The 26,980-nt window shown below is 35.3% G+C and overlaps 2 protein-coding genes across 2 annotated transcripts in view; one reads left to right on the top strand and one right to left on the bottom strand.

The window, feature by feature from the left end:
- Positions 1–571: 571 nt before the first annotated feature.
- LOC100371424 (QRFP-like peptide receptor) lies at positions 572–6,109 on the bottom strand. Its single transcript, XM_002737312.1, has 4 exons — positions 5,753–6,109; positions 4,342–4,743; positions 1,580–1,783; positions 572–757 (listed from the first exon to the last, which is right to left on the bottom strand). Exons 1-4 carry the CDS (start codon positions 6,107–6,109, stop codon positions 572–574), a joined length of 1,149 nt encoding a protein of 382 aa, XP_002737358.1.
- An 8,493-nt stretch (positions 6,110–14,602) lies between these two features.
- kirrel (kin of IRRE like) overlaps positions 14,603–26,980 on the top strand; it is a 46,788-nt gene continuing 34,410 nt past the window's right edge. Inside the window, exon 1 of the mRNA NM_001171233.1 lies at positions 14,603–14,700. Coding sequence (NP_001164704.1) covers positions 14,637–14,700 — 64 coding nt within the window. The 5' untranslated portion in view covers positions 14,603–14,636. The remainder of the gene's footprint in view (positions 14,701–26,980) is intronic.

Genomic DNA, 26,980 nt, shown 5'->3' on the forward strand with positions numbered 1-26,980 from the left:
TAAAAAAGGCATTAATAACAAAAGTAATAAAATTAAAATAAGTTTATAGCCAAAATAATTAAAGCCCGTACACTATATCAGATTTTAATCAGATTGATTGCACAATTGAAGTAATAGATAATGGTGAATTTGTATATAGATATGGTTCAATAATTTTTTTAACAGTAAGTACACCATGTGAGCACTATACGTAGAATTGTTTTTTCTTAATACATAAATAGAGACACAATATTAAATAGTTTAGGAAATAGTCAAATAATCTCTTTATATCATGTGGTAATTAGGGTCATTTTTTTACTCAAAATCAAGATATATATCCAATAAAACGTCTTTTCGAAACGACAATGGATTTCCGCGAATCTAAGTCTCTTAAACTACTTTATCACCGTCGCATTTAGTAGTTCGAGCGAATATCAGCATATAGCGTTACCTTCGAGTGGTTTCAAAAGTTACTTAAGATTTTCCTGACCACAAGTAATTTAAAAAGTTGTTGTCCCATTTCAACAATAACACAACTCAACTAATCACTAATGTCATTGTGTGTCATTTAGTTCATTGCTCTGCTAAATAATTACACCGACTCCTCCATGTCGAGTTGTTCTATTGAAGGTTCACTATAAGTTGTACTTTTTCCTTGCTGAATGTTTGTTGTTGTTGTTGTTGTTGTTGTTGTTGACAAAGTTTGTCCTTGTGATCTTCCTAAATTCGCTGTGTTCGGACAGTTACGCGAACACCCACACAGCAGAATCAGGTTTCTCTGAAAACAAAACCGAAATATTCATCGTGAAATGTGGCATCGCATTGGTGTCTAAGCGCCTGACTGTTACACATAAGACAAACTAAAAAGATGGGCGGAGCGTAAATCATTTAGAAATAATTATGTTCGATTATTTAACATATGAGTGACTTTTTTTGAACAACAGAATGTTGCCTAATCTATTGATATAGTTCTTAAATTCCTACAGTAGCGTTCGATATGGGACTCATATCGACGTACACAACGTGTGTAAAATACATTGTTTCTTTACATGAAATACGAACACGCGCTGAGCGACGACTGTTCATGGTGACTATTTTTTTTTCTCCAAAAGTAATTAAATTACGCCGTCTGATTATGCAAATGTTAGCCTGATTTTCTTGACAACTCCCATTATTAAACTAGAATACAAATGTACAGAGTATTCGGTATCCTTGCTTATTAAAATTCAAATATGTTTGCAACAAATTTATAACTTTCAAGCTGGGCGTTAACATTATTATTTCACAATATCAATTATAAATAACCTCATAATCACTAGGGTATGTGTGCACTTTCTCTCTCTATATATATATCTTAAGTATACGACTATTGCAATTTTGACTATTATAATGACAAAACTGTATTTATCAAAAAGCACCATCATACACAATTATTGAAATTTGCTTAAAGGAACGTGATATAAACATTACCACTTCAACTTACAATCATAGATTGCTTTTATCGATTTAAAAAACAACAACAACAACAGCATCAACAACTGAGTACTATATTAGGCAGACTGTGTTTCTCTGGTTACGATTTTTACTTTGGTATACTCACCTTAAAATTGCCATTTAAAAAGCTATAAATGACAGGGTTTACACAACTGTTAGACATCGCTAGCCATAGTACTCCAGCGTTAACCATCCTGGTTGTATCTTGCTGTAGTAGATGAGGATTTACTCTTTGTACAATATTGAATATGTGAAGAGGAAGCCAACAAAGCGCAAACATTATCAGAACTACAAGTAACATCTTTATGACCTAAAAACAATTGTAAAGATATACATTTTGATTGACAATGTGTTTCTACAATACAATGCCGCGCACGCACCAATTATAACCGTCACTGTGTGATTCACTGTGTATCGCTCAGTGCTTTCAGAAAGCCGTTTATAAAATGTACGGTTCATAGACATAACACTTTTATAAATTTGAAAACTGCCATTGATCAATCAGAATGATCACCGTGACGTCACCCCGACCCAGTCCGCGAGTGCGCGTAGACGTATCGACCAGGAGCATTGCCGCATATCATGGACACCAGTTGCCTCAATTTGATTTGAATGAAATGTTCGGTTAATATGTTATAGATTAGTTATAAAATAAATAAACGCTACTTCTTAAAACCATGTATTGCATGATTCATTATTTAAGACAACAAGGACTGTATAACGTATATGTTATTGATACGCAGTGACTGGAAACACACTCAATAGCAGGATTACGCAGTGATAATAATATTGAAGATACATGGTGTCATGCTTTATTTTGATTTGATCCAAATAAAGTAGTTTATTGTATACAGGAATAAAGACAGCATTGCACCGACCGCATGCAATGTATGAATCAGGGTGACTATAACTATAACACCATGCAACATATCCCAAACACGTACAGATTAGTGAGGTAATACGCATGCGCTGTACCAGCCTAACCTGTAGTAATGTCGTGCTAGCTGGGTTCAATATAGCTCTGGGTTTCAAAACTACAAACGAGTACTCTCCGCCATTTTACTAGAGCGCGTTGCGTTGTGGGAAAATAATGTGTTTTTTTCTCAACACAAATCTTGCACATGCGCGAAGACCATCGTTCTGTCTTACTTGTCTGAGGTTCTATGTTACATAAACGTTATACTAGGAGGCCATACATCGACTCTCTCCGATGTCGCCGTTGCAAAAGTAAGAAAAATTGTCGTCAGTTGTCGACACAACACAATCAATTATGTCAAAACTTATTGGTAACGTACACCCCAATTTAGTAACAGCAGATGGTTTTCTCGCCTAATCACCCAACATGTGTTCTAAAAAACACTTGTACACTTTGTTATTTATTTTTTACATTTATCATTTTGTTTTGTTTGTATATCTACTATTGTTATCGCATTTATTTGTACCTGAAACTTGGCAAATAAACAAACTCAAGAAATAGCGAAAAATAATATTTAGCTTTTGTGCAATTCATCATAAATAATTGGAAACTAAATTAAAGGACTAGGTTCATTGGGTGTATTATTTCAGAACCCAAGTGACGAGGGAATAAGTTGTAAAGTTTATTAAGATATAGGAAACATGACGTCAGTATACCTTTAATGTTATTCCATAAAATGACCTGGTAATGCAAAGGAGAATTCTCACAGCAAGCAGGTCATGTAAAACTTGCAGAATTCTGAAATAGACTGGGCTTTTATATATAATGGTGAACCGAAAAAAATCAGACAATGATGTTGGAAAAAAATATTGCAGACCTTTTTCTTCTACCTGAAATTATGTAAACATGATTGTATAAAAGTGACAGGGGAAAACAAGAAAGCAATCGCCCTTAAAATTCAAATCGCCGCATCACATCATGTAACAATCGACAAACTTTGTTTTATTGATGGTCTTTATTTCATTTCATGTTCATTTGTCTTTATTAATTCAATGTCAATCATAGATGGATAAAGTACTATACCAGTATTGCAAAATAAAAGTCGTGAAAGGAGTCCGTATATGAGACTTTACTCTAAAACGCAGAACATGTTTCTTCACTGTGTACATGATACGTGTCTATGCCGTGTTTAAAGAGGAACCGCTCAATCTCATGGATTGCACCAAAGAATCATGGGACACTATTGTTTATGTTGTTTACAATGTTAATCTATCTTTTGTTATCCATTCTTATTTTAATCCAGAAAGTAAATTCGTTGTGAGATTAGGCTTAACTGGAAGGTGCCCCTTTAATGAAACTATTTATGCGTAAACTATTGTTAAATATTATATCTCAGAAGTTATGAGACGATTCATAACGTTTTATACAGTCTATTTAGTAGAATATATTACAACACACATAACAAGTGATCAAACTAGTCGAATGAAAACACACAAAAAATAGAGTTTTGAGCTGAAATAACACCAGTTTGTTGAAAGCATTTTATTTCCAAAAAAAATTTGCTAATCAACCCCCACACTGCAACACTGGAAGGGCTTTCCCATAGTTTACGCTTGCATACAGACAAAATGTACTCTCGTAACGTACGTGCTCATTACCTACGGCGAAATATTAAAAGACAATATATCCCACCACGAAAAGCTAGCAGGACTTGGATGAGCTCGACTCCTCATATAATGAAATATACTCGGAGTGCTAAGCCATATATGTCTTCTTCCGAGGTGAGGTGAGATGTTCAGTGATGCACAGACCCTTCCATCAAACACAATTCCCCTCTAACAAATTTGAGCTGGGAAGGCAATTACTAAAATCAAATATTCTGTACCCACGGTGTTTAGACATAGAATAAAAATGTTAGTAGACGTGCATGTGAAAAGAAACGGCATACACACCTGGCGTTTAGCTCTCTTCTGTGTCCGGTCTCTGTTGTGATCGGCATTTCCTGGTATTTGTCTTCCCCAAAGCCTACGGCCAATACTGATGTAGGTATATGCTAACAGTACCAGTGGTATGAAATAGGTAATACACATGACGAATAACTCATAAATAGCTGATGATGTTTCATTGGACCACCATTCTGCGCAAAGGAAAATCGTATTCCCATCCCAGTACTCCTCTTTGGTGTAGCCAACGATGGGTGGTACAATGCTCAAAATAACAGAAACTACCCACACTGACAGTACGAAAATTCGGTTATGTTTCTTTGTCCATCCTATTTTCAGTGGATACATTACAGCGAAATACCTGTTCATGCCAATTGCAGTGAGAGTGTAAATACTGACACATACCGACACCTGGAAGAAAAAAATTGAGCACTCTCACATCGCATAGACTATACGCTGTAAGACAATAATTTGCTACTTCTTTGCCATGAATGTTGACCATGGCTCAGTGTTTTGGAGGAAGTGGCTGTCTCAAACAAAATAACATGTTCACTCGTCGATTTCGGTCTGGATGTGCCTCTTGATCAATAGAATTTCTGAGAGAATGTGAATATACATACATAACATAACCTTCCAAATATAATGATGTAGTTTTTGCTACTAAGTTTTATATCCCCTGCATTACTCGTTCTCACTCGACCGTGAAACTAACTAGCGCAAAATGGCAAATACACAACTTCTACAGAATTGTCGACCAGTAGACTCCGTGACAACTATGAATCACACCGCATTCAAGTTTACATGTGTACTCTACGCAACTTAGGACACACAGTAAACATATTTCGCTGAATACAAGATTTTTAGTGTAGAACAATAGGAATAGCAATTTTGTAAGTACGATAAATATATTCAAAATATCTGGCATTCGTAGTACCGATCTTCGTCTGTAAAAAACAACGATGCAGACTGTGCTGACATGTCAATTACATACAATAAATCGTCACATTTGCTAAAACATTGGTTCGTTCGAGTGCAATTCCCATTAACTAAGATCTCCATTACCAGTACATGTATATATTATACCGCTCTGCCAACTCAGGTTTTTCAACCCGAACAGCACATACTATAGCTGAATAACAATTGTAAATTTATTTACATATACTTTCTTTGAATGAGTAAAAACAAATAATTATAATATATAAACGAGAAAAGTCTGAAAAATGAAGTGCAATCTAAACTTGTGTCACGTCACTTCATTTTACAAAATTCAAATGGCATAATAGTATTGACGTAGGGGTATCACGGCATTGAATTGAAGTGTTTCATTATTAGTAAAGCATAATAATGATATTGCCTTTTAAGTATGCATGTTCAAACATTAAATACAAAATAAACAGATGTATAGTTTGCTGATAGTTACCTGTTGTGCGAACAGCATTACTGGGCACATTGCCGCACCAAATATCCAATGTCCGTACATCAATGTGGTGAGTGTGAACGGCATGGACAGTACAGCCATCGATACATCAGCCACAGCCAAGTTTACAATAAATATATTTAAATCGCCTCTTCCGGATTTTCCGCAGAGAAGAACAACAATGACTAAGGCATTACCAGTGATTGACAGCACCATAGTAAGAGTGAAAGCAGTTGTTAAAATAGTTTGCCAGTCTGCTGACATCGCTATATCCGGGTAATCGTAGCTGTAGTCCCGTATATAATCATTGGAGTTTGAGAAGTCTGGTAAATCGTTATTGATGCTGACGTTCCTTAACATTTTGTGTGACGGAATTGTCGAGCACAGAAATGAGAGAAATAGTTGAACCTGAAGTACAGTCTTGTGTGATGTGATGTGATGTGATGCGATGCGATGTGGAATAGGAGGTATGAAAAGCTGCCGTTATGATAGTCACCATTCAACCTGCTCAATGTACATACATGTACATACACTACTTATTGACGTTAGGTCCATGTTACTTTATCAGAGGGGATGCCGACTAACGCTACTAGGGTGCAATTTGATAATAATTAATCGTAAACATTTCAATCTGTATTCATGATTTTCAAATACTGTAAAATGACTAATTTTACTGGGTTTAATTTTCACTGATTTAGCATTTCAGGCATATTTAGTGGGTTTTAAATTCACGGTTTTATCATTTAGATAATGTGTTCTATGCTCAATTTTACGTATTCACTGGGTTTTAATTTAGCGCATTTTCCAGTCAGCGAAATAAGCAAAATTAAAACCAAGTGAATAATTAACCCTTTTACAGTAACACACGTATACATATATATAACATTTGTCTCCAATCGATTATCAACTTTGCTACCTTGTATTCTATGTAGACTGAAAAAAATAATGACCAAAGATCTGCGCTTAGATGGCAAACATTAGAAGACAATCATATACACATTCCCAATAAACTAGTCACCAAACATAAATAGCATTTCGTTTCTCACTGTCTTTCAGAATTACTGACTACAAACTCCTCAACTCACCCATAAATCTCATACGCGGTCATTCAAATACTGTACAACCAGCACTGCAAATATCATTCAAGTAATATTCGTTTATATGTATTTTATTCGGATTATTACAAATTAAAATATATCAATTAATGCCACAAATTGATTCATCATTTAGATAACATTCGTAAATAGTTTCGTTTTGTCACGTTCCTCACTAAGAAAAAAACCTGTAGTGTAATACGAAACTACTGTCGCCGCCATATTGGTTCGTTACATAGTAACAATTATATGATTTCGTGAGGTTGATTTTGGATTGTGTCTCTCATAGAAATAAGATACATCCTATTTATATGTGAGCTATAGTAGCCAATGGCAATAACCGTGAATAGTGGATCTATTTCTTTAATATACACGTCAGTGGAAAGAATACTGGATCCATTTCTGTTATACGCACCACTGCGGAGTTAATAGTGGATATATTTCTGTTGAACGCGCCGTTGCAGGGCGAATTGTCTCTGCCTTTTTAAAATATGTATGAAATACTGTATCCATAAAAGAATGCGACAATATTGGAGTTATAGGTGTTGGTGCACGCAATCAATTTCGTGAGGTTGATTTTGGTTTGTGTATCTCATAGAAATAAGATACATCATATATAGTGTGAGCTCTAGTATGGCAAGTCAATATTATTAAAAATAAATTTGTTTCTTAAAATCCATATTTTATTCCCTAAACGCGATTTATGTTTGTAAATTCCTTATTTAATTTCATAAAAAGCGATTTACATTTGTAAAATCTATATTTCATTCCATAAAAAGCAATTTATGTTTGTAAATTCTATTTTACATTTCATAAAATTATTATTTTATTTTCTAAAATTCGTATTTGATTTTATCAAACGTATTTCTGTTCGAAGAATTCCTATTTAATTATTCAGACGCCATTTTGTTTTGTAAAATTTATATTTCGGTAAACGCATTAATATGTTTAAAAAATCTTGTTATTTTGTGTCATTCATTTCACTTCTGATACACCGAATTGTGCTTTGGATAAATATATGTTTCATTTCTGAACCAAAAATATTTCATTCGTGAAATATTTCATGCATGATTCTGACAATTTTCTATTTTGGTTCATAAACCATAACAAACTTAGGAGGCAACATTTGTTGGTCAAACATGGCGGACGTTATAAACTCCGGTACAGAAGCCACGAACTTCACAGTTTGGCAAGATTTTTTTTTCCAGTATAGATCAGTTATTGGACATATGCGACCATAACTTATGTGATCAAGATGAAACTTTCATACAAGTTGTATTTAGTCACTTGCAGCGTTTTTAAGAACGTTAAGGTTTGTTGTAAGTGTTATTGAGAATGAGAATGAGATGCACAACGAGTACATGCGCATCCGTCAATTGATTTCCTGCCTTGAAATGTTGTCTGTTATTTGGAATGAACGTACACTATTGGCAGAATCGAATAGATGTCCAACACCGGCGCTATTGAATGATAGTCGACTGTGAATCAGAACCGAACACCCAAGGCGACCTAGGTTCCTTATTGATATGGAAAAAGTACATTTCTCTTGCAATTAAGATTTACTTATACTACTAGTAGCTTCGCGTTGAGCGGATTTCGCGATGATTGACTTTCGCGGTGAGTGACAGAAACTTGTTTTTTCATCGGAGTTGAGAATATTTTTAAACTGACGGTTTAGCAATATTAGGGATTGTCAACTTGCCCATGTGAGCTACAGGTTTTTAATTTTTTTTACATGTTCATGTATACATGTATCATAGTATTCATATTATCTTTTGCTTACTGGTTTGACTACACTGTGCAGTTTTCAGTTCTTGTATACTCTGTTCTCCAGGACACATACAATTGTAATGTGAATTTAATGCTGTAAGGTGACGCCATCTTCAGGTCCTACCTGTTATTCAGAGTCCCATGTTGACGGTGGATGGTCGTTTGGCCCTGGACGTTTCGGTCAATGATCTTAGCCACAGAGTGACTATGTATTAAATGTAAACAACTGAATGCCGATGTCACGTAATAAAATATGTGTTAAATATTTCGGTAAATATTTCCGATAATAATATTAATAAAAATTTAAAACCAAGTAAATATATACAATTAAAAAAAATGGATATCTAAATAACCATTGAAAATGGCAAGTCACTCAATTGTTTCTTCCACTGGTCGAAAAATCACTGTTTTCCACTCCTGAATAAACCGAATATCTTTAAACAAACCTATACTGCCAACACTTATTGTTATGAAATAGCTGATGTCAAAACATATAACGATATATGTAAATTTCACAATCAAAGAAATCATTATGTCCTCTTATGCCCATTACGTATATTAACAATAATATAAAAACGTTGCTTTCTTATACCACTACTGTTTGCTTGATCTGATTGGGAGATATTTCTGTATGGCTTCACTTATGTCGGCAACAAAAAGAGCTACGGCCGAAACATCCGCCCTGGCCGAAACGCTTGGCCGAAACGTCTGGGCCAAAACTAGCGGCATTCCATGTTGAATATGTCCCGGACCATTTATTTATCAGTGTTTGACTGGTTTATACGAAATGCAACCAAGAAAACGTCAGAGAGCCACAGAACCAAAACAATCTGTCGTCGTCCACACCAGCGGCATGATTTTACACATATAAATTGAGAATCGCAATTGCATAGAAATGAACACTAAATACAGCTATCCCGACCCGAATTAGAGTAATCAGTCTTCATTCGTGATGTAACTGGTATTTCCATCTATTTGCTTAGTGGTCTGAGAGTGAATATTGTCAAGTTCGCGAGTGTCTTTACATATGTCAACGTAAAAATTATTAATACAATCAAAGACGTGCTGAATAGGAAGTCCATTTTGGGCTACTGCCATTGTCAAATTTTGGAGAGTAGAGGATTATTTATCCAGGAGATGTTCCAGTAGGAAACCATTAAAATAGTTCGTTTGGCATATCCTTTATTGGAACAGATCATGTTCTAGATTCACCAAAATAACAACATTGCTATGTTTCTAGGCATACAATGAACTCAAAACAAAATAAGTCGTCCAATATCTTTGAAAATCGAGTCTTATCGCTCTTGTATTTCGGTGTGAAAAAAGGTTGAGGCCAAAAACCGATTTTCGCCCAATCTTTCCAGCGGTTAGATAGACTACATGTATTTTTATTTAGAGTCGCCCGGGAAACCAACATTTGGGGTGTGAATCACTCCGGCGACAAAAATTCAGTGATAATAACAAGGGGGTGAGAGACTATTTACCTTGGCAATAGCTACAGTGATTGTGACCCAATAGACATTGGCAAGATTCCGGGAAATGCAGTAACCGTTGAGGCCCAAAACTACACAAACATGAATTCACTTTTATTACAGGCTCCGGGGGAACAAACATTCGTGGTGTATTTCACTCTGGTGAGGGAATAAGTAGTTCCTAGTAAGGCCCGTCTTTGCTAGTTTTCGGGCCCACATAAAACTCATGCTAGTGAAATCTGTTGTATTTTTTTTTACCTACAATGTATCTATTTAATTCTTATGTCAAAAACATCCTTAGGCAGAAAAATGGGAAACCTTCTTTCTTTCGTAAATGTAAAGTTACAGCGAAAATGAATGCAGTTTGAAAATTGGATAGTGACACCTTTTTTGTATTATTTGATTCACAGATTCCCAGGAACAAATATTAGTGCTTCAATTCACTCTTGCGTAGGAATATAAGTGACAAGGGTAAAAAACAAATTTGGGGGACTCCGAAAACGTAACTTACTGCAAGTGAATTTCACGACGAGCTTTTCAACGTTCTGGTTATCTCTGTGCAACTGCAGTCTTTGAAACAAAATTGAGGGACTCTAAAACGCAACTTATAGCACAACAACAACGTAATGTAATGCAATATCACAACGAACGTTTCAAATGTTCGCCCAATCCTCCATGTTTATTTGGTGATTCAGCCCAGCGCTTAGATAAGTTATTTATTAGAGGCGCCCCGGGAACCTAAATTTAGCGTCAATGGATTTCCGAGCGGAATCATCCATTTTTTAGGTGATATTTCATTGATTCAGTCCAGCGGTAATATACAATGTAGCTTATTTGTTAGAGGCGCCTGGGAACCCAAATTAGGGACGTGAATTACTTGGACGACAATAATAACCAAGAGGTGAGAGACTACTGACCGCGGCGATAGCTACGGTGATTGCGACTTTTACTTTTAGTAAGCAAGGGTGAAAACCGTGTTCATGCCACGAGAAAGTGAAGACCTTGTACGTACTTTTGCGCAAATAAATTTGTTTTGATTGCTTAGCATGGCGAGCGAATTTCTATAATAAGGTTTAAATGTTCTACTGAGTTGTCTGTGGTAACATGGACGTATGTCCATGGTGGTACCTGGAAAATTCAAAATGGCGCCGAAGGGCAAAAGCATCGTTATGTTATTGTTGATTTCCGGTATGTTACTGACAGATTTTTTGAATTTTCTCGGTGATAGCAACGTGAATTTGAACCAAAATGTTATTGGTAAGACTCAGAATACGACAGTGACAACCACCAAGACGTAATTGAAGGCAAATGAACACGTCAAGCAAAAATGACTGCTTCGAGTCCGTGCGTAAAATAGGGGAATATACCATTGTTGACTTTTGAGAGGAATGGAAATCAGTCGATTTGAGGGTGTCACAATAAGAGAGGGAGCACATCGTTTTTATGCTACGAAAAAATGAACGTACTTTAGTACACCGTCATTTTTGTTTGATGACCTGACGCTTTTAGGTTCATGTGCTGCAAGTTACAGAGCACATACCTAAGCGACCGTCCCTCAGCAAATAATTAAGCCAAGGCATTTTCGGTGTAAAAATCGCGAAACTATCTGGCTTTACGCAATCTGGGAAGTTCAAATTACTAAACAAACTACAGGACGACGAACCATATTCAAGAACCAACACATACCAACAATTATATTTCAAAAGTTAATATTCGTGGTCACTATTTTAAGCCTAACCCGGCCGGAATTGGGAATTTGTTATTACTTTGAATATCCAAACATATTTTAGTATAAGGTAGTAACTATAGCATCCATTTTAATCGTACACAGGACAACACTATGCAGAAGGATTTGTGAGACTGGCAATAATGTATCACGTTACAGTAATTCAGTGATGATGTCTTTGATGGTATTATTTGTGAGATATGCAGTGATCATCCACATTCTGGGGCAGTCATGATGATGGATCATTTGTGGGCAAGGAATATAATAGTGCAACGCTACAGAGTCAGAAGTTCACTACACAGAATCGATCCTGCTAACTCGGCATTGCTATGGGGCCTTATGGCCCAACGACGAGTTTATGTTGTTCCGGGACCTATAATGGTCGGTTTCATGTCGGAACCGAAGTCCACTTGCATCAGGACATTGAGACCTCAAAGTTAATTTCTTAAGTCCCTCTCTGTGAATTGCCTCACTTTCATCATCCATACGCACTCTAACTAAACGTGAGAGGGACACGACACAGGACCAGACGCCATGCAGGCGCAGTACAATTGCAGACCCCCTAAGTTTGTTACGGTTTATGAACCAACATAGAAAATTGTCAGAATCATGCATGAAATATTTCACAAATTAAATATTTTTGGTTCAAAAGTGAAACATATATTTACCCCAAGCACAATTCGGTGTATCAGAAGTGAAATGAATGACAGAGAATAATAAGCTTTTTTGAACATATAAATGCGTGTACCGAATGAAATATAAAATTGTACAATACAAAATGGCGTCTGAATAATTAAATAGGAATTCTTCGAACAGAAATACGTTTGATGAAATCAAATAAAATTTTTAGAAAACAAAATAATATTTTATTGAATGTAAAATAGAATTTACAAACATAAATTGCGTTTTATAGAATGAAATATGGATTTTAAAAAAGAAATTTATTTTTAATAATATTGCAACACTTGGCTTGTCATAGTATAGTAGCCAATGGCAATAACCGTGAATAGTGGATCTATTTCTTTAATATACACGTCGGTGGAAGGAATACTGGGTCCATTTCTGTTATACGAACCACTACGGAGTTAATATTGGGTATATATCTGTTGAACGCACCGTTGCAGGGCGAATTGTCTCTGCCTTTTTAAAATATGTATGAAATACTGTATCCATAAAAGAATGCAACAATATTGGAGTTATAGATGTTGGTGCACGCAATCAATCACATACATACTACAAGAGTGGGAAGCTAACTTGTTATTCGTACAGAGGGGAAACCAGGTTATCAGAAATCGTGATCAGTGCACACTACTATGGATGTCCAACGCGTGATCTAATTCGCAAATATAATTTTCATTGAATCGATTGTACCATAATCCTGATTTGCTGATTATTTAAGCAGGCGGTATTACAGTGAATTAGTATTACAAAAAGTTCATTTTAGAATTGGGACAATGTGTTGTGTGTGCTGGAGATAATTATGTATATACAATCTTGTGCACATTGTATTATAACAATGTCAAGAAGACTATCCTAGAAATGTCGTAGTTGCAGTATAATTATGCGTAAACCACTTTCTCAAATTGTGTGCTGATCTTTTATCTCATAATCGAGTTTTGCATTAATCGCACACATGAAATGTTGATCAATGTGTTGTAGAATAAGAATTTCAAATAAACATATAAGAAAACCTACTACTAGTAGTATATCGTATTAATATCGTATTAATACTAAATACTAAATTGAAATTATGCACAATATTCTTTAAACAAAACATTAGATTTAAATACAATATGTACATCCCTTGAGATATACTTATACCTGTAAATGCGACTGGGCGGGTGTGTTTTTGTTGTTGAGACAATCTTATAAACCTCGTTTTTGTATTAAATGAGTGAAAACACAAGTACAGAAAATCTGAAGAAAACAACAAAATCGCATTAGCTACACAAATAAAAAAAATCCAATGTTTCCAATCTTTGAGAAATTGATAACTTTTTGTTATTGTTGTTGTAGTTGTTGTTGTTTTGAAAAAAATTAGAAGGCCAACAAATACAGGTCATCATGTGTCATCATTTTTTTTTGCAATACGGGAAATGCTTCTTTCTCTGTTTCAGAGGTTGTTTTGTTGGATCGATTAAACCTCCAAAGCAAGTATTTGAAAGCACTATTTAATGAATGTAAAACATTGAACATACATTTTGTTAAGGTATCAATATAATCATAACACCAAATTTAAACCACGTCACCGCACCATTTTTAAATTTTTCTTAAAACGAGAAGCATTTATTTGCCTAAACGGGGTTTAACATTTTCAAGTTTACTTTAAGGAATTGAATATTTGGGGTGAAAATAAATATATTCAAAGTGATTTTTTGTTAGTACTGTTGTTTTTTTAATTCGAAATAGAACATCTTTTATGGTCAAAATTATTTTTTCTTCAGTAACCACACTCCAAAAAATTGGAAACAAAGATGTATGTGAAAAGCAAGTGCTCAGTTCTATTGAGAAACACTTCACAGAATTAGTATTGACTTGGTAATGACTTGGTTATCGTTTTAACCTCAGACCATTGAAAGAAACAATTCCCGCGCACGATTTTGTTTTGAAAGAGTGTTGGCGCCCTCGTTCGATGAGCTATATTTAGACACGTGACAAATATAAGATAGTGGGACGCGCAAATAAAGTACCCGGATGTTTGATAAAGTAAACGTTCGTAAAAAAGTGAAATTTGAGATGGGAGAAGGCCACAACTGATGACAGTTCTGGATGTGTTATTTTTTAACGGCGGATTTTACAGATTGTTCTCAAGATTTTCGAGAACCATGGGACCCAGACGTGCGGTAGCCCTAGCAGTTTTGCTAACTGAGCTCTCTCTGGTTCGTGGGGGTAAGTTTTCAACCGCACTTCTCGAAATTTTGCGTCAACTTGCTCTCCATGTTTGCTGTCCCCAGTTTTACACGAGTTTCAAGTTTCGCCGTTAGACTGGGCGGATATCTTTGCGGGTGTTGAATTAACTGCAGCTGCAAAATTGTTTGAACTTGGTGGTGAGTAATCCAAAATACTTGAACACGCCGAGGACGTCGTAAAAATGGAAAACAAAAACTCGACCGTCTACGTTTCACGGATTTGCAATATAACCGCAAGCCCCGAAATTAAACTAAAGTTAATCCCTGTCTTGGGAGTTTTCACGGATGGGCGATTCGGTAGTGTGTAACTGTTTGACACTTGGTCAGCGTGGCGTTTGTTTATTTGATCATCTATTTCTACACATCTTCTCAAACTAATCGAATGTTTATAAAACAATGAAAATGAGCGACGATGTCGGCGATGGGGCCTCACACAGGGACTCGCTCTTTAGCCGTAGTTTCGCGTCGTTTTGGATAGGTTTACTCACAGACCGTCGGTGACCTATCCGGACCCAAAACGACGCAAAACCATGACTACATGTTCTCAAACATAAACGAGATAAAATAATAATAAACAACTAAGTTTATCAATACTTTATTAGCCTAAATTTTCCGTTTTGTACCGACAGATTTTATTCTCTTCCCCAGTGTCAAAATAGTTCAACTCATGCCACTATGTTAGCTAGATTTGAATGTGTTGCATGAGATCTGCTTTTTGTCTCCGACTGAGACGCTGCTCCCAAACGAAGCCATGAAATCCGCCGTTTGTTTTTTAATACCAATCCTTTTCTAACATTCAAATTTCTACATATTTTTCTTATCACACAAGAGTGTCAACTGTTTTGTATCTAAATATGAACATTATTTTGTTTAACAAAATACACAGCTTTATCAATGTTAAAACACGGTGTGGCGGGACTGTGGTTAAAATAATGGTATACTTAGCTTATATGTATTTGCTGTCTGCATCAAAATCATTGGGATGTGTTAATATTGTCCTCATATTAATTAGACTGGGTCATCTTTATTTCTATTAAACTGCCTGGAGCTGTCTTGAGGTCATAACCAGGTCATTGGGTGTTACAAGCCTGGAGATGTTGTGAATGTGTGTTATTATCTCCAGCTTTTGTTATCATTTTGAATATTCTTCATGCTATTTTTATAAAATGAATAAATATTGACACATTTTTTTCAGCTTAAATTATTTGAATCTACACAATACATTTAATTACTAGGACTGTTGTAATCATGGCATAAAATACTATCAGTTGTTGTCATGGCTACCATATTCAAAAACTATTAGTACTAGCCCAAATAAACTACTTGAATTTTGCAAAGAACTTGTGTGTAATAATATATTGTTTACGTTAATAATTTGCCAGTTTATTCAAAACTAATAATTTTAATTCACAAAATGAAAATAAGTATTCATTGGGCGTGTGGACATAAACGTTTTTAACATGATAGGCTTCAAAAGTTGTTTAAATTACTGGTACACATGCCTAACACTTTTAAGTAATTTGCTACATTATTCTTTGTGATTAGCAGTTTTGGATTTCTGAATAAAAAAATACAAACTAGTTTTTAAATTATAAACCTCAATGGCATGTGTTCCCAAATGTCCATGAATGTTGGGTTTTGGCAAATTGTTTACAAGTTAATCTAAAGTTAAGGGAATTTTGGTGTATTTGGTGAGTCATTGAAAATTGCTAAATTTTGTGAAGTATGGTTAGAATAATAATCAAGTTGTAAAGTTTGAATCGTCTGCAGTATTTCATTGTAAAATCTTTTATAAACTTGTATTTAGGTACACTTCACTGGTTTAGACTGAATTTGCACTTTCTAGCTTTAAACAGATTCAAATTCACTACCTTGCGTAGCTTATCTCTATTCTGCATAGACAACTACTAGCGGTATTTAATGAAATCAAGTCAGATGTGCTTGTAATAGAGTTAAAACAGTAGTCAGATTGGAAATAGTAATAATGGGTGACAACAATGTATTTTAATTACCATTACATAAGTATTATGGTATGCTCTGTTAGTTGCATGCTCAGCTTGGGGCGTGTGATAAATCTATGTAGTCTGTGACCTTGTTGCAGTGTATGATATTACACTGACAACTTGTTCTCCAGTGATCCAGCGTGTACAAGACTGCTGAAAGCTGTGTCACAGTAATGATACCATGGTAATCTAAGCAACTACTATGTCTCTGAACAAGAGCAACATGTTTACTGTTAAAAAAATCATATGCTTAGTCAAGCAATAGTCGTGTAGTTGAGGCTATGGTTGACTAGCTTTTCTTCGTTGGCATGGCAGCCAATATCACATAGAAATATGTACAGTTTGAAAAAGCATTAATTTTCACTGGAATTTAATTTCACAAACAAATGAGTAGCAGATTATTAATTTGCATATTATTAGACTATGTAAGTGAGCTAAGTTGCATATTGTATTTTTACATACAGGTACTGTAAAATACTTCATTTTAGCAGGAATTAATTTTTGCTGGAAAGACTTTTTAAGTGTTCTGTATGGAATGTATTTTCACTGATTTTTGAAAAGTTGAATGCCAAATATAGGAAAAAAGGTTTATTCGCTGGATTTTATTTTCACTGAAGTAGCGAAGTAGCGAAAATAAAGCATTTTACAGTATTTTGACAAACTTTTTTCCTAAAGATATAATACAGTTTTATAATACACATTTGTCTTTATTGTTCCTTGTGAATTAAGTAATACCTAAACCTAGTTTTGGCAACACCTTACTGTGCTAGCAAGTCTTCTCCAGACTTAAACTGGTATAATTTCAAACTGTTAAACATATAATTATTTTAGTTTGTAAACACTGTTATTTTTTACCCTGAATCCTGCTGCATATATTATTGTCAGTTCTTTATCTTCTAACTATAGTTAAGAGACTGTTAGTATTTACATTGCTGTGATGTCACTAATATTATTCCCCTAAAATATGTTTCACAAAAATATTGTCTGTTTACATACAATACAAGAGCATACAAGTGATTTGGTATGAGATGTATCAGTTGGTTAGTAATGGAGATGACCCAGTCATGATTAGCTCAGTCAGCCTTACATGGTGCTCTAGTGAATCATATTTCGTGGATTGTGGATTGAATTTCAAAATTGTCTTCACATTGGTCACAGGGGCAGGTCAAATCATGTGTCACTGGGATGAGGCCAAGGTATTGGTTACTGGGAAGGCCAAACTATTGGTGACTTGGGGGAGGGGCATGAGTCTTTTGTAGGAAGCCAAGCTGATTGTCAATAATATTGTAGGAGGTCAAGTCCTAGGAATATCTATTTCCCTATTCCTGCTGTTTTTGACATCAAAACTAGCGTGATAAACTGATCACAATTTAATGTTCAGTTCTTTTGTCTTCATACCAAAAAAAAATCATATTTGTAAAAGTAATAATATATATTATTATACATCTGTCACCATAACGCCATAAGTTACAGCGTGCCATAATTTTGCGGTAATTTACAGGGTATTTTCATTCTACCATATAAGGAAATGCGAATTCCAAATATGGAATGATTTTGCACGTAAGCGTCCTTCAATAATAAAAACAAACATGGCTGCCACCAGAGTTTGACCGGACTCCACTCAAAAAAGTTCGCTGATTCTGTTCTAAACTTTTTGGATTTCGGCATTCCCATGATGTATCCTTGGAAGGAAAAGATGTATAATAATAAGGTTATTACGAGGATACCTCAAAGAATGCACTCAGACAGTACGCCGTCGCATCAACCTCTGATATGCGTAGGTCAATACTCCATTTGTACGGTCTTCGTGCATACTTTGAGGTATCCTTGTAATAACCTCATATTAATAGAGGGGTTAGTTGTATTTTTGTGTTAAAAATAATTATACAAATGTTGTAATTATATCAAATCATGTAAAAAAATTCAGACTGACTTAACATTTTTCAGCTTTCGCATACTTCTATAGTTCCTATATAAATGAAATATATAACAAAATTTAAGTTGAATAAACACAAATTATCATTGAAAGTGTATTATTTCTTGCAGCGATATAAATGCAACTTTGTATACACCGTTCCTATAGCAACAACAATTATTTGACGTAAACAGATGTAAGGGATGCAGAGCATTAAGTGTTTTGATTTTGTGGTTGTCCTTATAAATACTGTTTTTGAGACATTTGCCGTAATTATAATTGATGAATGACCACAACCAGAGTTTATTTAAATGACATTACAAAAATCTGTCATTTTGATGCCATATCTTGCAGAAATGTTTATTGGTGGTGCATTATAGATTTATACTGAGGTTAAATTTGTTTTATAGTGTGAATGGGTGTGGTAGGATTCTTGTTGAGAAGGAATGGTAAAAATGATAGGGGCACACCTCTTTTATTTATTTATTTCTCTGTTGTCTTTACTATGATTCTCTTGTTATTCTGACTTTCAGATTAAAGTTATGCATAAATATAATGAATCATAATCACTTTTTTGCAGCAAAATCTACAGAATAATAAATATCTTGAATTTGATAACGCATTTAATGTCAACATGAGATAATTTTAATGTCACAAAATGGCAAAAGAATAGTATTTGTAAAGTAATTGAATAAACCAAGAAGGAAGGGAATATTGTTACTGATTTCTTGGCATCGTTTTGATATCGTAATTATTTCAGTCTGTTTTGAAACTGAATTTGTTTTAGTTGTATCCTCTTCAATACACAGCCATTCAAACTCGGTGAAAACCTTGCCCTAGTTAGCAGTGCATGTTCTAAATATTTCTTGACTATTTATTGCTGCTCATTTGCCAAACCCATTACCTCAATGTTTTGAGTGTGCTTATATGAGAAATTAACACAGGCCAAAAGGACATGCTACTTAAATTTTATAATTTCACTGGGTTTTAATTTCACTATTCTTAATTAAATCCATCTGAACAATGTAAAAATAAAACCATGTGAAAAGGAATGGTTCATTATTTGCTTAGATGTAATTTACCAATTATAAATTCAAAACAGAGAAAATGAAACTCAATGAATAATTAATGTATTTACAGTAAGTATCTAACATCAAAACTCATATTAACCTCCCTTCCAACACGCGCACATACACATACAAACACACACATATATTTGGGAAATTTTGACAAAAAATTAAAAATAATTATCTTTGATTTTTGACACTTTTTAAAACCCAGATTTCTTAACTACATGTACGGTAATTCAGGAAAACAAAATGCCCCATCATTAACAGTATACTGTATGATATTTTCATCCAATGTCACCAGCCTACAATTTGAGATATGGCTTAATATCTCTGCCATAGAAACCTACATGTATGGTAAAAGTGTTATATTACTTCATAAATGCCACCTATCTAAAATACAACCACAATTTTGTCGAATAAGGCTGGTGACCCCCAACTTTTTTTTAAGTCAATATCCTTGTATTGCCTTGAAGTACAATTATTAAATAAATTTTGGGTATTTTCATTTGTGAGTAGGCTTTTACATTTTCATTAATTATTAATTCATTTATTATTCGTGTATTGATTCAATGATTGAAAATTAATGAAGTAAAGAACATAAATTATTATATCTTGGAACACATATAATTAAACACAATCATCGGCAAGGAATGTCTTACATTATTGGACGCATATCAGCAACATTTTCGTACTCCTGTTTAATGGAAAAACTGATTAATTTGTGCTAGGTACTCTGAAATTGAAAAATACAGGGTTATCACAATAGTAAACCATCAGCTGGTGCTACAATTGTGTTGACCTTAGTGATGTGCTGATCACTACCATACTATTACTTTGTCCGTGCTTTATTAGCTCCGCTGTCGACTTTGTCGAGCGGAGCTTATCATATGAGTGATTGTCCGGCGGCGGCCGGCGGCCGGCGTTCGGCGGCCGGCGTTCGGCGTCCGTTGTCGTGTCAATGTTTTACTTTTTCGACTTTTTCTTGAAAACTACAAGCCTGAATGCTTTGATACTTGGTGTATATGTACCTTGGGTAGACCTCTCTCAGATTTGTTCATTTCATGATCATATCTTCAATTCTCTAATTTTGGAGAATATTTTTGTCATTTTTAGTAAAAAGTGATATTTTCGACTCCTTGTTAAAAACCGCAAGTCTGATTGCTTTTATATTACATATATAGGTATTACATGTGGACCTTGTTAATTTCGTGGTGATATCTTCAATTACTTAATTTTGATGATTATTTTTGTCATTTTTGGTGAAAAGTGATATTTTTGAATTCTTGTTGAAAACAGCAAGGTCCGTTGCTTTGATACTATACATATTGTTCATTTTCTAATGATATCTTCAGTTCTTTAATTGAAATGTGCATTGCTAACAGCGGAGCTATCTCAGCCGACAGGCTGCTTGTCATTACTTTCTTGTCAGACATGTTGGTAGCTGAAACAACTTTATATTGAGTTATGTAACTTAATGTAAAATGAAATCAAACTCAGTCAGGGTTCAACAGGCCATGGAGGTGATGGCCTAGATGTCCCCTCCTTTGATGCACTTCACTATTACTTTGTGCATACTTTATCATTACTTTCTTGTCAGACATGACAGAAATGAAATCAAACTCAGTCAGGGTTCAACAGGCCATGGAGGTGATGGTCTAGATGCCCCCTCCTTTGATGCACTTCACTATTACTTTGTGCATACTTTATCATTACTTTCTTGTCAGACATGTTGGTAGCTGAAACAACTTTATATTGAGTTACGTAACTTAATGTAAAAATGAAATCAAACTCAGTCAGGGTTCAACAGGCCATGGAGGTGATGGTCTAGATGCCCCCTCCTTTGATGCACTTCACTATTACTTTGTGCATACTTTCTCATTGCTTTCTTGTCGGACATGTTGGTAGCTGAAACAACTTTATATTGAGTTACGTAACTTAATGTAAAATGAAATCAAACTCAGTCAGGGTTCAACAGGCCATGGAGGTGATGGCCTAGATGTCCCCTCCTTTGATGCACTTCACTATCACTTTGTGCTCACGTTCTCATTACTTTCTTGTCAGACATGTTGGTAGCTGAAACAACTTTATATTGAGTTACGTAACTTAATGTAAAAATGAAATCAAACTCAGTCAGGGTTCAACAGGCCATGGAGGTGATGGCCTAGATGTCCCCTCCTTTGATGCACTTCACTATTACTTTGTGCACACGTTCTCATTACTTTCTTGTCAGACATGTTGGTAGCTAAAACAACTTTATATTGAGTTACGTAACTTAATGTAAAATGAAATCAAACTCAGTCAGGGTTCAACAGGCCATGGAGGTGATGGTCTAGATGTCCCCTCCTTTGATACACTTCACTATTACTTTGTGCACACGTTCTCATTACTTTCTTGTCAGACATGTTGGTAGCTAAAACAACTTTATATTGAGTTACGTATTTAATGTAAAATGAAATCAAACTCAGTCAGGATTCAACAGGCCATGGAGGTGATGGTCCAGATGTCTCCTCCTTTGATACACTTCACTATTACTTTGTGCACACGTTCTCATTACTTTCTTGTCAGACATGTTGGTAGCTGAAACAACTTTATATTGAGTTACGTAACTTAATGTAAAATGAAATCAAACTCAGTCAGGGTTCAACAGGCCATGGAGGTGATGGCCTAGATGTCCCCCTCCTTTGATGCACTTCACTATTACTTTGTGCACACGTTCTCATTACTTTCTTGTCAGACATGTTGGTCGCTGAAACAACTTTATATTGAGTTACGTAACTTAATGTAAAATGAAATCAAACTCAGTCAGGGTTCAACAGGCCATGGAGGCGATGGCCTAGATGTCCCCTCCTTTGATGCACTTCACTATTACTTTGTGCACACGTTCTCATTACTTTCTTGTCGGACATGTTGGTAGCTAAAACAACTTTATATTGAGTTACGTAACTTAATGTAAAATGAAATCAAACTCAGTCAGGGTTCAACAGGCCATGGAGGTGATGGCCTAGATTTCCCCTCCTTTGATGCACTTCACTATTACTTTGTGCTCACGTTCTCATTACTTTCTTGTTAGACATGTTCGTATCTGAAACAACTTTATATTGAGTTACGTGACTTAATGTAAAATGAAATCAAACTCAGTCAGGGTTCAACAGGCCATGGAGGTGATGGTCTAGATGTCCCCTCCTTTGATGCACTTCACTATTACTTTGTGCACATGTTCTCATTACTTTCTTGTCAGACATGTTGGTAGCTGAAACAACTTTATATTGAGTTACGTAACTTAATGTAAAATGAAATCAAACTCAGTCAGGGTTCAACAGGCCATGGAGGTGATGGTCTAGATGTCCCCTCCTTTGATGCACCTCAAAATAGTCTAATTTATCTTTTGCATTTTAAATAAGTATCAGTTTTTGATATTTTGGCATTGAAATTGAGTGCCCCAGCTATATCATCTTTCATCAGTATATCATTGTATGCTTTTGTAAAATGGATGAGTGCAGTGGTTACATTCATGAAGTACATGTTTTATCTAAACACATAATGGTAATAAATTATATTGGACATTAATTGGGTAAATACCTTGGTATCAATTCATCCGTGGTTTCCATGGATTCTTGGTGTCCAGTCGCATAGCTGTCTTTTTATTTGCCAGGAGCGAGGAGGTTTATATAAAATGTTGTTTATATGATAAATAGTAGCTCAAATTGATCGCAGTCCAAATCAGCCACTCAATCAAAATTTCCTGCACAAAGGCCATCAGTTTTTCCAAAATTGAATTGCTATTCTATTCTATTCTATTCTATTCTATTCTATTCTATTCTATTCTATTCTATTCTATTCTATTCTATTCTATTCTATTCTATTCTATTCTAGAAAATGAAATTAGGGTTGTCCTAACTTCCACACATCGCACATTGAAAAACAGAAATTCTTATTTATAGTCAGTCTAATTTGTACCAGAGAACTTGAAACTAATGCATTACTAATGTAGTATTCATTCATAAGTATTTATTGGGTGGATGGTGGGGTAAATTAAACTGGAATAGGAAATACCATATTGTAGCTGTCATTGATAACTTTCTGTAGTTTCCTGATTCCTGAATTACTGACAGACACGATGTAGTTCTATTTGGCATGCATACCCTACCAGGCAACAGGCGAGGGTAATACGGAAATATAAAAAGTTGAAAAAGTACAATAGACATGCAACCCCGGAAAAAGTCAGTGGCATATTTAGTCCCTCTTCGGACGCAGTCCGAAAACGGGGACTTATGTTTTGACCTCTGTGCGTCCATGCGTGCGTCCGGACCTGTATCTTAGAAATGCCTGTACCATTCACAATCAAACTTCACACATACATCATACATGATATTATACATATGCACATTAATTTGTTTCACGATAAGATTCAAGATGGCCAAATGGCGGTCATTTTTGTTCAAAAAATCATCGAAATCAAGCATTTCTCGGCTGCTTACAGATGGATTCTGTTCAAACTTGGTGTATACGTTGGACATTATAGGGCCTTGATGCACATCATTTTGTTTACAGATAAGATTCAAAATGGCCGACTAAAAACTATTTATGCATGTTGCTTAAATGTAAACTATAGTCTGTTCAGCTGAGAAAATTACTATTCAATTGTGAAAATCACAATTTTACTATTCTTGGAGGATATCCAGGCATTTTCACTGACTGGCAATCATCACTTGTCGAAACAAAAGCATATTGTACATTCAGTGTTTGCTATGACTTCTGAGCAGTGTAACAAGACATGTGCAACAATTGGGTTGTTCAGGATTACCTAAAAATCAAGTTTTTGCTGTTTTCTTGACTGTTTTCATCAGCTTTTAACAGGCGTTCCACAGCAGCTTGTGCAGTGCCTATAGGAATACATGGTACAGTGGTGCACATCTTGGCAACATAGAACGTTCTATGATGTGGCTCTGCCTGGGAGAATAGGACTACCTAAGAGCCCAGCTCTGCCTACCTACCCAATGTTATTACTGGAACCACATATTATGTTTTTTCGGCCTTAGTGCTAGTACCGTAAAATCTGTATTAGAAGCCACACCCCTCATAGAAGTCGCACCCATTCTTTTTGAATAATTGAGAATAAAAAATTCATCATTTCTCGTATGTGTAGATGCTCTAATAGAAGCCACATCCCCTCTGTTGCATTCTACCATTCTAATACAGATTTTACAGTAGTAGCACAGGCAACCAGAATATAGCAACTGTAGACCGATTGACCTAAATTCAAACATGTGTAACTTTAACCTAAAGCTGTTGGGTCAGTTAAATAGTAAAACTAAGCAGAGAGGAATCTCATTAAATATCTTGGATTTCATCCTGTCTTGATAAAGAATGTGTATGTGTAGTCCCTAAGGAGGTTGGTTATGCCATGAGGTAATGAGTGAGTTCAAGTTAGAGTTACTTGTATGCCATTGAAATATGTCATGAGGTAATAAATGAGTTCAAGTTGGAGTTGTATGCTATTGAGAAACTAATTTAAAAGTTTTTCTCACAGGCTTCATACCACCAATCAGCCTATCTTCCCTAAAATCATATAGATAATAGTTTTTGTTAGCCAATTGTTTTGTTTTTTTTTCCACTGCATTTTATCTGATGTATGCTGGTGTGCTTTAACATTTACATCAGCTGTTAGACTCATATGTGAAGATTTGTTTATTTATTGACAAGTACCAGTGATCTGTGGATCTGGGCAATTCTTGATTAGACACTTCTAAACTGGCTGCTTTTTCAAGATTATTGAAGGTAAAAGGCCTGAAAAACTGTGTGTGTTTGTTTACATCCATATTGTAGGAGTTTAAGCAGGCCAACACATGTTTTTCTGGCCAGAATTTTATTACATACACGTGGTTTCAACAAATTAAAACAATATTTTGTTCTTTGTAGCCTGTTTCTTCAGAGAAATTCACTGAAATGCTTTCATTGTTGTCTATGGAGTTCTAATTAGTGGTATGAGTACCACAGGCTTCATATTAAAGGCAGATGGTCATAACACTGTGTGAGAATCGGTTCCATATTAACAAACATGGTAACCTTAAATGTTGCGAAAACTTTTTCATAGTGCAGGTTTATACTTGTGGTGTCATGTCTGTACTTATTCCTTCATATTGCTGAAAATACTAGCCCATGAAATCACTTGCATCCCCGTTTTACAGGAAATAACATCATAATATCAAAGTATGAGGTTGCTTATGTACCTCAGATTAATAATTTTTCTTCATAAACCTTGGTGTTTCAAGCTGTTTTTATTATCATGTGTGTTACCAAGCTTTATTATAGTATTATTTTATATACCATATTAGTAGCTTATGTAAATTACATGGGTGGTTTCTGTGGTCAAAAAGTTAAATTTTAATGATTCATCATACAGGAATGCAATTTCATACACACTTTGTATTTGTAATGCGATTCTAGTGTAACAAATTTGATAAGCCCAAATGGTATGTTTTTTTTTATTGAGTGTCACTGTTGTCTCTCCTGACTTTTTGTATGTGCAAATTACAAGTGCTAGTGCTGACATAGTGCATTTTGCCACAGAAGTCAAATTCATATTTGGGACTGTGTGGTCATCTCTCTATCAAATGACGATTTTAATGCACTATCTAGTCACTAGTCAACCAGGCTCGGTCGAACACAAGCACCTGCGGACATTAACCAAGGTTCCCCCAAAGTCGCATTCATTAGTGAATGAATCTCGGCCAGTGGAATTGGCCTTCCCATTGAGTCTGTGGTACACTCACCCAGGGTAGGGGTCGACCCTTTGATATTCAGCCTAAGGTAGGATTTGAACTTGGGTCTACGGATCATGAGTCTGAAGTGACAACCACTATGCTACCAGTAACCGGTATGTTTGTTGACAGTGCTAGTGTGGTTGACACTCACCCAGGGTAGGGGTTGTCTCTTTGATATTCAGCCTAAAGTAGGATTTGAACTTGGGTCTACGGATCATGAGTCTGAAGCGACAATCACTATGCTACCAGTGACCAGTATGTATGTTGACAGTGCTAGTGTGGTTGACACTCACCCAGGGTAGGGGTCGACCCTTTGATATTCAGCCTAAAGTAGGATTTGAACTTGGGTCTACGGATCATGAGTCTGAAGCGACAATCACTATGCTACCAGTGACCAGTATGTATGAGCAACAACCTTTATTGATATCGTATCCCTTCTGGGATCTAGATTAGAATACAATAAGGATATAAGGAACAATAAAATACATAAGTAATAATAATAATAAAA

This window comes from Saccoglossus kowalevskii, chromosome 5, assembly GCF_978046115.1.
Source record: "Saccoglossus kowalevskii chromosome 5, keSacKowa6.1, whole genome shotgun sequence".
NCBI lineage: Eukaryota > Metazoa > Hemichordata > Enteropneusta > Harrimaniidae > Saccoglossus > Saccoglossus kowalevskii.